The sequence below is a fragment of the Podarcis bocagei genome (assembly GCF_964188305.1).
Source record: "Podarcis bocagei genome assembly, chromosome: 1".
Lineage (NCBI taxonomy): Eukaryota > Metazoa > Chordata > Lepidosauria > Squamata > Lacertidae > Podarcis > Podarcis bocagei.
In genome coordinates, this window is record NC_138125.1 from 54,854,077 (window position 1) to 54,867,236 (window position 13,160).

General features: G+C 42.5%; 1 protein-coding gene across 2 annotated transcripts in view; it reads left to right on the forward strand.

The window, feature by feature from the left end:
* The window catches only part of ALX4 (ALX homeobox 4), a 77,497-nt gene that overhangs the window by 43,879 nt on the left and 20,458 nt on the right, over window positions 1–13,160 (forward strand). For both annotated transcript variants that reach the window (XM_081165734.1, XM_081165735.1), the window contains exon 2: window positions 10,173–10,483. In XM_081165734.1, the coding sequence (XP_081021860.1) occupies window positions 10,173–10,483 (311 nt within the window). The remainder of the gene's footprint in view (window positions 1–10,172; window positions 10,484–13,160) is intronic.

Below are 13,160 nucleotides of genomic sequence, written 5' to 3' on the forward strand. Positions count from 1 at the left end.
TAGGGGGTATTTCTCCCCCCTCCACAAATAAAATTTGTCTCCAGGCCATCTTATGCATCAGCTTTCAAATGAACTCAATGTCCAGAACGAAGGCGAGATTGACAGAAGATCTCATAAACTCACACATGGGAATCAGTGTAGAATGAAACATCTACACAATCCCCTTTTCGGCTTCTCTCAGTTTTACTGACGGATTGATTGGTTTAATTTTTTTATTCTACCTTTCCTCCAATGAGATCTTCAGGGCCATGGCTACCTTACCTGGCAGCAGCAGTCTGATTGTAGCAGTAGTGCTGGGTGGCTGGAAGGGGACCATTTAAATTTCCCACAATGCTCCAGAATGACACTCCATTGGGAAAGCCGCTTGGGAAAATGGAAAGGAAGGCCCAGTGGTGGGGAGCGCTGGCAGCTGCTGAAGGATGTCAACCCAGTATAGCACCATGACCTCCTTCAAGGAAAGGCAAGATACAAATGCGATAAATATCCCCGCGTTGCAATGGTGCCAGTGTTTCCTAACACAATCAGGTAAAGTGAGAACTACATACATGTGTACAGGCATCTTTAAACACCTGTGGTCTTCCCTCTGGGGAAGTTGTTTGTGGTGGAGTCCCTAGACCCCATGCATATGTGCACATGTATGTGATCCTCCCTCACTTTATGTACGGTATTTGCCATGCGGTCTGGAAACATAGCCTGGGAACATGCAACAAACATGTTTTAGGAGGTGGGTGAATCCTGATGGAGCCAATGAGAACTTTGGTGGGATTGTGCCTTATATAAAGAGAAACCATTCCCTGTTTGCAGAGTTGGCCTCTCCAAATTACATTATCCAACCCATTTATTTATTTAGCTGCCCCCCCCCATACCAATTTGCCTTCAAAGTGTTCTGCATGAAATGCATCAACATGCTGCTAGCCCTCAAGCACTTCAAATCAGAGAGCCAAGACAATGTCTCAGCTGATACCATGGGCTTAATGTTATCTTGGCCTGATTACTCGCAGTGGAGATATATATATATTGCTGAAAGCTCTTGGCTCATCTTTTCTCTGTAGATTGTTCCACAGCCAATGAAGTTGGACCAGGCCAAGAATTATTCTCCCCTTTGTGTGTTGTGGATGCATTTATTTTCTTCCCTTCTGTAATAATTCTTTTATACCCGTCCACGATGAGCTCCCTCCTCTACTGGCAAGAGCAAGCGAGCAGAGAGCCATGTGGAACAAAAGTTGGCAGATGACAGTCACCCCCCTCATCTTCTATTGTTCTTTTTCCTTTCTGCTTCCAGCTTTTTGGGGAGAATGCATATGGCTCCAAGTTCAGATGGAGTCTTCCTGTAAATGCTGTTGTACAATTAAGGGCTTAGCAGGCATGACAAATTCAGGAGGGCCATAAACAGGGATATGAATTTGGAAAATGCCAGTGTAATGGTTGCCAGATTAGAAACTTGAAGATAAATCATTCTTTTCTTTTCTTTTTCATAGCTCCAGTTCAGTATGCTTTATAGATAACTCAAGATGTCCACATGTCCACATAATACGCTTGCACAACACAGTGCATGAGTTACATCAGCAGACCCTCCAAGTGTCCCTATTTTCCAGGGGCGTCCCTAATTTAGAGAAGCCATCCCGGTTTCTGATTTGTTCCCAGAATGTCCCACTTTTCCTTAGGATGTTCCTATTTTCATTGGAGAAATGTTGGAGGGTATGGATTTATCCAACCACAAGTCATCTAAAGGCAATCCTATATAGGCAAGGAAGGGGTTTTTAGATGTTTAATGTTTTATTATGTTTTTATATATGTTTGGAAGATGCCCAGAGTGGCTGGGGCAACTCAGTAAGATGTGTGGGGTATAAATAGTAAAATTATCATTATGGATTGGGACATTCCTATTTTCATTGGAGTAATGTTGGAGGCTATGCATCAGCCCTCTTCAGCTGGTTGGACACAGGCCACCTCAGGTGGCTCAAAACCCAGAAATGGGCTACCATTGTTGTTTTTCTTTAGAAGTCTGAAAGAGGACCTTTTTGCCCTTTTAAAACAATCTTTGCGTGTGCATGGAGTGCCTGTGTGTGGGGACAACAAGGCAGCAAGTCCTGTCCCATATGTACCATTTCAACATCTGCACGGAGCCTACCTGTGTGCAGGTACCCTGGAACGCTAGAAAAGGCTGGTTTTGCAGGCATGTGTACACAATCATGCTTGCAGCATCACAGGAGAGCAAATTTCCTCCACATTTGACCCGGAAACCCTGCCCCCGAAGTAGAGGACAATGCCTTTTTGAGGAAGAAGGTCCAACCCCCATATGATTCCCAGAAACCACTGATGTTTTGTGAACAATATAATGAACAGATGAATTAGATACGTATTCTGCATGTATGCACAGAGGTTTTGAAACTGCGGATGGTGACCTGCAAACAGCATCTGGCTTGCAGGATGATTCTGTTCAGTCCCTGAGGGAGAAAGCAACAAAGGAAGAATCCTCATCGAAGGAGGATACAAGTTAGTCTTTATAACGGGACAGCATTTGTACTCCCTGGGCACTTCAGATCTGGGCAAAAGCTAGTTGAGGAGTCAAGGAGAAATGTCGTTCTAGAAACTACAGGAGGACTGACAAGTAGCACCTGCAACAAAATGTTGCAGCATGGAATGCAGCATGGTTCGGGATTCCTGCCTCTCTGCTCCATTCCATTCTTAATTGTTTTCTGTCCACCACCCTCTCAGTCTCTGAGTCAGCATTCTGTGGCTACTGAGCACACTCAGTTCTCCTTGGGCTGTTTCAGGATTCTCCCCCCCCCCCAAGATTTCAGTACTCCTGCATGCTTTTGGGTTCTCACTTGCCTTCTGATACCTCCCCATTGTGCATAGGTGGTGCCATTTTGGCTGCATAAGGAACGGCACTCGCAGCCCAAACACTGGAAATGCAGGGAAAGAGTTTCACCAAGAGTAGATGAATACATTACATCTTCTTCCACAGAGCCCTTCCCTGTTGCATGGTCTAGCACTAGAGAAGGGGTGAGGAATTAGGGCAAACCTCACCCACCTTTCCAGGGCCTGATGTCATATATGAAACCAAGCTGTGTCTAAAGGAGAAAGAATCAGGAGTGCATTCTAAATGTGCCGCTGATTCTTCCTTTGCTGGCAAAACATGATGCTTGCTTTTATTTGGCACCCTTTTCTTCTCATGGTGACAGAAAATTTCCTCCCATTAATAAAGAATCAGAAGAATCAGAAATGCATTGGGGGGGGGGGAGGTGTTGCTCCCACTTATTCCTTTGCAGCCCTTGCTGACTTGATATCTTACAATGCCAGGTGATTGACAGGTGGGTGGTTCCATCCATATGACACAAGTGGCCCTCAGAGGGTTTGATCCAGTTCCCTGCAGGGAGAGCCGGGTTCAAATTCCGCTCATCAATGAAGCTGACTTTATGACATTGGGACAGTCATTCTCTTTTAGCTTAAGCTTCTTCACGGGGCTGTAATAAGGATAAAGGAGGGGGGAGTAGCTTGTGGACAGCTCCTTAAGGGAAAAGGGAGATGTAAATGAAATAAACAACAAGACTTGCACCCGCATATCAGCAACCCTGCTTTGCTTTTGTGTGTTCAGGAGAGGGATTAACAGCCCAGCATAGTCTTATGCATGTTTACTTGGAAGAAATCCCCATTGTTTCTAGTGGAGCTTGCTTCCAGATATGTGTGTGAATAGAATTGTGACCTAGGTTTGTTTCCCCAAATCCAAAGTTTACTTAATCAGCAACTCATTGAGTTTTTGCTGTCTTGCCCAATGCAGTGTTGACTGAATTCACACATCACTCCAATAGATGATGGACTTAGGCAGACTGTCAGTTTAATTGCATGCTGAAGTGCTACAGGTATCCAGCGACTTAAGACTTGAACATTGATTTGAGGCTGTTGTGTTTCTGTCTCCGCCAATGGTTCATTAGATGTCCTTGGGAAAATTGGTCCAAGGTCTCTATCAGAAATTTGGTGCTGGTGCAAAAAATGAAGACTGTAAAGTTCTTTTGCTATATAACATTTTACACAAACACTGTTTTTTTGAACAATTGGTGCATACGCCATATTACAAAATATTTTTAAAATGCCCTTCAGTATCCAAAGTAACCTTTCCTGGGATTAAGCCCTCCTCGACACAGTGTGATTTACTTCTGCCTATTCTTGCATAGGATTGCATTGAAAAGTTCTCTAGTTGGATGATTTTTTTGGACCCTGGGCATAGTTACTTAACAGGCTCCTTTAAATCATGACGTTGCCATGTTTCCAATGGCTTTGATATATCTTTCTATTTAAGGCTTTTCATCCCTTTCACTTTCCTGACACTCTGCTTCCTGTCTCCTGGGTAGACCGCAAGGCAAACTTCACCATAACATCCCGTATCCACTGTCTGCTGAACCACGGCGAGACATTCCACACAGTTATATGCACTTTATAAGGCTAAAGCACACAAAGACCAAACTTTGCAAGCTGAACTTCTGGAATTCGGTAGCAAAAGCAAAAGTTCATTGAAGCATTGTTCATTGTTGACTATGAAATACCCGACAAGTGTTTTGATTGGTTCCAAACCATTACCCAATTTCAGGTGACAGTTCCTGGGCGAAATCTAATGAATGCACAGCGTGAGGGGGCTGAATTATCATCAGAATTACACAAGGTTTGCTTCCAGTGGCAGAGGCAGTATGCCTCTGAATGCCAATTGCTGGGAATCACAAGGGAGGAGAGTAATGTTTCACTCATGTCCTGCTTAGAAGCTTTCCATGGCTGGCCACTAGGAGAAAAGGAAGGCTGATGCTCTTTGGTGTGATCTAACAGGGCTCTTATGTTCCTTTGGGGAAAACAGCAGAAATGAAAGACTTAAGATACCTGACCTCTTCCTCCCCCTCCATCCCAATGGCCACTGGCTAGAGATGGCAGTTTGTGCAGTTTCTTAGACAAAATAAGAAAATGTGGGCAGTGGGGTGGGAAGACACGTGATTGACGTCATGTGCTGTTTCCCCCCGTTCATTCATTTTAAATGCTCACGCCCCTCCACCATTGTTGAAACCGCTCACAGCAGCTAACAATCAGAACAATAAAAACAATCTGAACCAAAAACCATAAAGTGCAACAACAATAAAATTGGCAAGAAATAGGGACAGAAAATTCATGCAACCAGCAAAATTAAGCCAAGAGAAAACAATGCTAAGTTGTAAGGCAAAGGAGAAGGCAGTAATTCAACCATAATGTAGATGTGCCACCCTTTTAAAGTTGTGCTTCCCTTGCCCCAGGATTATTATTATTATTATTATTGTGGGCAGGGGAATTGTCATTTTAATATGTAACATGACAATGACAGCTTCCATTTAAAGAACTATAGCTTTTTTTTTTAAAAAAGAGCAATTTAAGAATAGGACCCTCTGAAAAGTTTGGTGAATAAGGCAGTGCAGTTGAACAATGAAAGCCTCAGCTGGAAGTGCCCCCAAAAGTTTTCTCTCTAAAGACTTTCCCTAACTGAGGGTGGATTTTTCATCAGCACAATCACCCTAAAATTACTTAAGTGATCTTGAAAGAAAAAGCCTATAGGATTTTTGAAGAATTTAATTTTAGAACTTTGTATTATGGACTAGAGTTGGACTCCACCCCACAGACTTTCCTTTGTTCTGCTTTTCAGTTTTAGGTGCATTCTCTACTCAGCCAGCAACCAAGAAGCATGTTTGTTTGCCTGCAGTAACAGTTAGTTTATTCTACAGGTTATTATGATGAGTGGAGCAAGGTTGGATGTTTATTACTAAAGGATGAAATAGAAGGAATAACTTTAAAGTGATCTGAAGAAATCTACCCTAAGTTACTCTTTACTCTTTTAAAGTAAATTGATTGATACAATCATAGCAGCTATTTCCTTTTCCTTTTTCTTGAGTACTCAATGGCAAAGGATGAAAACAGCCCTAGAGGAATAGAAACACTGCTTTGTACACTACTGATAGCTTGCCGGTCACCTATTTGTAATTCAGACCTCCATCTCAGGTCTAATTTCTGATTTTCCCAATGTGCGCAGCTCAGCATGAGGCCTTTTTAGGGGTTCTGGGCAGAAAAATCAACCCAGCAACCAGCTAAAAAAAAACCCTCAATTGCTTTCCACAATCAGTTTACAATTGCTTAGTTAGTTCTTATATAGCAACCAGTTAATAAATTTTCCATTTATTGTCTAACAGGAAGGAACATCTAAAGGTCAGGAAAAAGTCTAGAAAGAAGGACCCTCAAGGAAGAGTTAACAAATACACTCTAAAGTATTTATTTTCTCTCTGTCCTAAACCTGTAGTTTGGCAAAATTTGCTCAAAAAAGAAAGGGTATACACACGCACCACACATTATTTTAATTCTAGGAAAAACTAATAACTGCAACTGTTTTAAAGTTTGCTTTTAGGTGCTATGCATTTTTTTCTGGAAACATTAACTTATCATTCAGAAAGCTTTCTTACATGTTCATAAAGCATTTTTGTAAGTCTACAAAAGGAAATCCATTATGCAGTAAATATTTTATAAAGTTAAAGATACTGAGCTTGTTCACACTTCCTCTTATCCCACTGCTTTCCCCCGGGGAAACCTGCTCCTTACCACTGAATTGGAACAAATGTTCATGGGATTTTCCATGGATTGAAATTTGTTCCGATTCAGCAGTAAAGAGCGAGTTTTCCCAGGGGGGAAAGTGGGGCAAACGGAAAACCATTCAGACTAATACCTAGAAAGCACAGAACAAGCAGAAAACTGCTCAGACCCATGCTTTCTGGCTGTGGGACATGTTCAGTGTAGATGAGCCCTCAACCTTATAGACTTCAGTAAGCAAGTTGTGCATATTGTTCTCAGTACCACTCTCCATAAATGCTCGACTGTGGTTGCATCATAATGTTCTCTTACTCTGTTTCTAAGGACCTGGCCACACATTCCCATGCTCTTTCCAGGCACAGTCCACAGTTTAAAGCCCCCACTTTTTTGTTGTTGCTCTGGAGGTTCTTCATGAAACCCTACTCTCTAAAGTTCAATCAGAGCAAACATCAATCCATGGAAAACCTGAATTGAAGTTTGCTCCAATTCAGCTTTAAAGAGCAGGTTTTCATAGGGAAAGCTCAGAGAAAACAACCACCACCACCACCAATGCTTGGGCACAGAGTATTAAAGTGCAGACCTCTGCCTGGAAAGAATAGGGCAAAGGGTAAGTAGGGATAAACCCTAAGTCTGCTTTTGCTTGGCTTTTTGGTATTTGTATTTGTGTTGTTTTGTTGCTTTTGAGAAAACAAGTTCCACTATTCTTTTAACTTCTCAGTTACAGCATAAAATATCTATCATCTATATCTATCTATCTGTCTGTCTATCTATCTATCTATCTATCTATCTATCTATCTATCTATCTATCATCTATCTATCTGAGCCCGGCCTTGGCTGGGGAGGGCGGGGTATAAATCATCATCATCATCATCATCTATCTATCTATCTATCATCTATCACCCATCTCAGTGGGTTACCCCAGCCACTCTGGGAAGCTTCCAACAAATTAAAGCACAATATTTTGTTTATTTTATACATCTTTATATTCACTTGTTCACTATATCCTTAACATCTTTTTTCCCCCTTATGAAACGAAAACATATGCAGTCATTTAATTCCTGGTATTCTTATTAAATCTTCTGTTGAATCAGACTTTCCATAGTACTAATAGTAGTGGGAGCATGTTTCAGAACAGTGTAGAAGAAAGGTATCCTTTCCCCATCTCCATCCTTGAAACTTCCATCCTACCACAAGGCCTAATAATGCCACAAGGCTCCTCTCTTTGGCTGACACCCAAGAGAGAAAAGCAAGCAAGGACTCCATCCTACACATCACTTGCCCTCACCCACTGTAATCTTTCTCCCCATTGCTAGACCCCAGTGATTGCTTGAAGGAAAGGAAGTTATCTTATGGAAATGATCTTCTTTCTTCTTCTTTGGTGATCACTCATAGCCGAGTAAGATTCTCTTCCATAAACACAGTTTTAACAATGAGTTCATAAGTGACTGTGGTGGCCAGTTCTGGATCCACACGTCCTTCCACAGTGGGGACATTGGTTTCCGGGTGGGAGTTGATCACGATGTGGATTTGCCAAGTGTGCCTTCCTCATAGCACATTTCTCCCTTGCATCCTGAGTTTGAGTGTCTTCAAAGCCCATGACACCTTTGGTAAAGGCTGTTCTCCAACTGGAGCGCTCACAGGCCAGTGTTTCCCAGTTGTCAGTGTTTATACTACTTTTTTTTTTAGATTTGCTCTGAGACAGTCTTTAAACCTCTTTTGTTGACCACAAGCATTATGCTTTCCATTTTTAAGTTCAGAATAGATTAGTTGCTTTGGAAGATGATCATCAGGCATCCACACAACACGACCAGTCCAATGAAGATGATGTTGAAGAAACATTGCTTCAGCACTGGTGATCTTTGCTTCTTCCAGTACACTGATATTAGTTCACCTGTCTTCCCAAGTGATGTGTAAAAATAACTGGGTCATGAAGTCGAAGTTAAATTAAGGCCATAGTCAGTGCTATTTTTCTAGAAAAAGAGGTACCAGAACTCACCATGAATGCCTCCCTTGTTCTCTTATAATGGCAATGGGACTCACCTGAGAAGTGTTGGAACTGAGTTCCAATGAGTTCTGGCTGAAGAAAAGCCCTGGCTGTAATCCTGTTTACTTGAAAGTATAACTCCATAAAAATCAATAGGAGTAACTTTAGGTAAAATACATTTACAATAGTGGCATTAACTTAAAATATACCATTATTCCTCTTTCAGGAATGTGGCATGTGAGACAAAGCTTATCTACCACAAAAAAGTGCATTTTGCACATTATGTGACACCTTCCCTCATGTATATTTTATGGTGTAGCCACTATCCTCTTTTTTTAAAAAAAAAAATATTATTATTAATATTTTTATTGGTTTTATAGTTTTATATTTCATCATCATAATATATTCACATATTTAAAAAACACAAACAATACATCCCAGTATTCCCCCTCCCCCCATCCTACAGCTTCCCGCAACTTCCCCATCTGGTTTCTTTAGTACATTTGTTAGTTCTGCACTGTTATATAACCCTACTTGATAGTCTCCATTGTAATCATCTTATATTCCTCCTTCTGAACCAAATTATTAATTTTTTACATTATTTTGTTTTTTCTCAATTGTAAGTGTTAATTCAAACCCTGTTTGAATAACACTATCCTGTTCCAAGCTGACTAGAGCCCTGAAGAGGAACATTGTTATTAGGTGCTGGGGAAAGGTTTTGCTGCAGCAGGTTGCCACGGGTAGGATATGTAATCATATAATGTCTGCTTCGTTGAAGAAGGGACACAACCAAATACGGGCAGAGGAAGTGCTAAATTGGCTGAAGGAGAAAGAATACAACTGCTAGACTTGTAGGGCTGAAATCGTATACCCACTTAACTGTGAGAATACCCCACTAAACTCAGTGTGACTTACTTCTGAGTAGACACACACAGGATTGCAAGTCACACCACTGCATTCTTTAATGTGTGGGTTAATTTGACCTGCACTGCAACATCTGTGTGAAAGATTCATTTCCTTAATATTTGAGCATTTTGGATTCCCCCCTACTTCCTCACACTTAGGCTGTGTGAACAAGATAGCACTGTGCAATGTGATTGCATTTGCAGAATAAAAAGTAGAATGCATGTTCTCTAATAAACGGAACACCCTGTGTAAGCATATATAATATATATGTTTGATATCCTCCTTATCGTCAGTTACACGCCCTTCGGTAATCTGCTTCAGCACAGGAAACCACAGCCGAACTAGCAAGACAAATTCAAATCCCTGACAGCGTGGAAACTAGAGTTAATCTTCCTTAAGTCATTAAAAACAGAATCCTTTTATTTATTTTATAGGTCTCCAGCTGCTTCCTTCACCTTTCATATATGGCCTAAGCCAAATGGCCGGCCTTCCTCGCTTCTTAAAAGTTCTTCCTCCTGACTCGCCTCTTTCTCCTCCCTTCCTTATCTGCCCATCTCAACCCTTCCCTGTGCGTACTTTCTTCCTTTCTACACTGGTGTAAATCCAGCTCAGCCTCATTCATTTTATCCACAGCTTTATGTTTCCTTTATCTCCTTCCCTGCTCCCGTTTCCCCCACCACCACATTCACAGCTAAAGAGAGTTCTCTGGGAGAGGCCGAGCTGCAGCCAGGCTCAGATCCTGCCGGGATGGATGGCAGTTACCTCAGCGTGAAAGAGACCGGAGTGAAGGTATCCCAGGAGAGGGCGAGTAGCAACCTCCCCAGCCCGATGGACAAGACTGACTCAGAGAGCAACAAGGGCAAGAAGAGGCGGAACCGCACCACCTTCACCAGCTATCAGCTGGAAGAGCTGGAAAAGGTCTTTCAGAAGACCCATTACCCAGATGTCTATGCCAGGGAGCAGTTAGCCATGAGGACAGATCTCACTGAAGCCCGAGTTCAGGTAAGAACTGAAACTACGGGGATGAGTTCAGGAAAACCAGAATGCCCTCAAGTCCCCCCCCCTTTTTTTTTCCTTTTACATTTACCGCTGCTTATGATGTTTTATGATGGAATTTTCTGAAAATCTTGACATTGAGCTTATATGCACAGATTTTGTTTTAATTCTTGTTTTGTTCTGCTAAGAATATGAAAAATTCTTGCATAATACAGTGGTACCTTGGTACTCGAACGGCTTGGCTCCTGAACGCCGCAAACCTGGAAGTAAGTGTTCCGGTTTGCGAATATTTTTCGGAAGCTGTACATCCGACTCAGCTTCCGCTTGAGTGCAAGAAGCTCCTGCAGCCGATTGGAAGCCACGGCTTGGTTTTCAAACAGTTTCAGGAGTCGAGCGGACTCCCGGAACAGATTAAGTTTAAGAACCAAGGTACTGTACATGCCAGGTTTGCTAAAGTAACCAGCATATAAACAGATACATACAACTATGCATGACTGTATAAAAATACATATGCATTAATTCTGATAAAAGTATGCTGTATAAATATTGTCCTGCTTGGGTCTTGAATCTCTACATCTTATGTACAGTATACATATTGGTTTGCATATATATATTTCCATATAATATTGCAGGCTTTTTTGAAGAGGCCCCAAAATGCCCAAACAACTTGAACAAAAACAACACTTGATACAAGAGGTGGTCATATGCTGGCAAATCTCTGTTGAGTCAGAACCACCAAATTCCCTTTATAAATCCATTTAAGACACATTCATCCCTAATCCCCGATGTGCCCCTCAATGACAATGTCCTAACTGTTCTCATGTGACTAGTGAACTATGTAGCAACTTCTAGCCATCTTGACTGAATTTAGTTTTACTCTCCTTAACACTGTCTATTTAGCCTGTTATCTGACAGATTGCAGTTCCGGTGTTGGTGGAAAAAGAGAAATAAATAAAAGTGAGGTCATGGCTCTACTCATTATACCAAACCTCTGGATGGTTTCAAATAGACTACAGTGGTACCTCGGGTTAAGAACTTATCTTAAGACTGAATTTTGTGTGCTTCAACAACCCTACTTGGGATTGGTCAATTAAGAAATGACCAAAGTGACTTCACCACCATCTCCCACCCACCTCCAAGCAGTCTAGTAAAATCAGAATGTTCAGAGCGTTGAAAGGTGCCTATAGGCCCAGAGAGATCAGAAAGATGGTGTTGATCCTCTATCGTTCCTAATGAAAATGAGGCCAGCACAAAAGTGAGGGACAAGGCCAGATTGATAGGGGTGGAGAAAGGATTCAACACCATTCAAGAGTGCCTGGTTTTCTAGTCAGTCCTAAATCTCTCCCGAGTTCACACTTGAGTAGTAAGATACCTGAGCAGAAGCCAGGCACCTGGAGAAGAGCTCACCCAGAGAGCAATTATAACTTTGTGGGTTCTGTCTGCAGTAAACCCTGCAGAGCTTTCAGTTATGAGGCTTTCCCCCACCTCCTTGCAACTTGGCACTCTTCCAGGTGCTGAAAGAGGCCACTTTTCCGACTGCTTTGGATTTTAATCTCCACAGCTGGTGTCTAAAGGCAATAAAGAAAAAATTGCCCCGTAACGTTTGCATGTAGGCCTTGCACCTCTTGCTCTGTACACACAAACACTTTCTACAAAAGAAGCTCCTCTCAAAGCAGTGAAGCAGGAAGGGGGAATGTGGCCCTCCAGATGTTATTGAACTTCAACTCCCATTAGCCAGCTGGGTCCAATGCTCAGGGAGAGTGGGAATTGTAGTCCAGGAACATGTAGAATTGAGGTGAGACATCTCTGGACTGTGAGCCTAATTAGGCCCGACAGGGGTCCTGATTTGTTCCATGAAGCCACTTTTCCTAAACCACACCTGAGGTGACATCAGTTGTGGGACAGGTAGAGACATGGCCACAAAGGAACAACCAGGACTTTAAAGCAGACTCCCAATTGTTCCTTCTCACCTGCTTATTCAGAAGGTTCCAGGTTCAATCCCTGGCATCTCTCGGTAGAGATGGGAAGGTGCCCTGTCTGAAGGCCTAGAAAGCCACTACCGGTCAGCAGAAATTATACTGAGCTCCAGGGCTGGCTCAAGGCATTTTTTTGGCTGCCTGAGGCAAAGTCCAAGATTTCTTCCCCCGCATTCCAGATACAGAATCCAACCAGACTGGAAGATGAATCTTACTTTGACACAGGTGATGGAAGAGCATCCTTTACCATTGTTGTTGTTTAGTCGTTTAGTCGTGTCCGACTCTTCATGACCCCATGGACCACAGCACGCCAGGCACTCCTGTCTTCCACTGCCTCCCGCAGTTTGGTCAGACTCATGTTTGTAGCTTCGAGAACACTGTCCAACCATCTCATCCTCTGTCGTCCCCTTCTCCTTGTGCCCTCCATCTTTCCCAACATCAGGGTCTTTTCCAGGGAGTCTTCTCTTCTCATGAGGTGGCCAAAGTATTGGAGCCTCAGCTTCACGATCTGTCCTTCCAGTGAGCACTCAGGGCTGATACGTTTGATCTTCTTGCAGTCCATGGGACTCTCAAGAGTCTCCTCCAGCACCATAATTCAAAAGCATCAATTCTTCGGCGATCAGCCTTCTTGATGGTCCAGCTCTCACTTCCATACATCACTACTGGGAAAACCATGGCTTTAACTATACGGACCTTTGTTGGCAAGG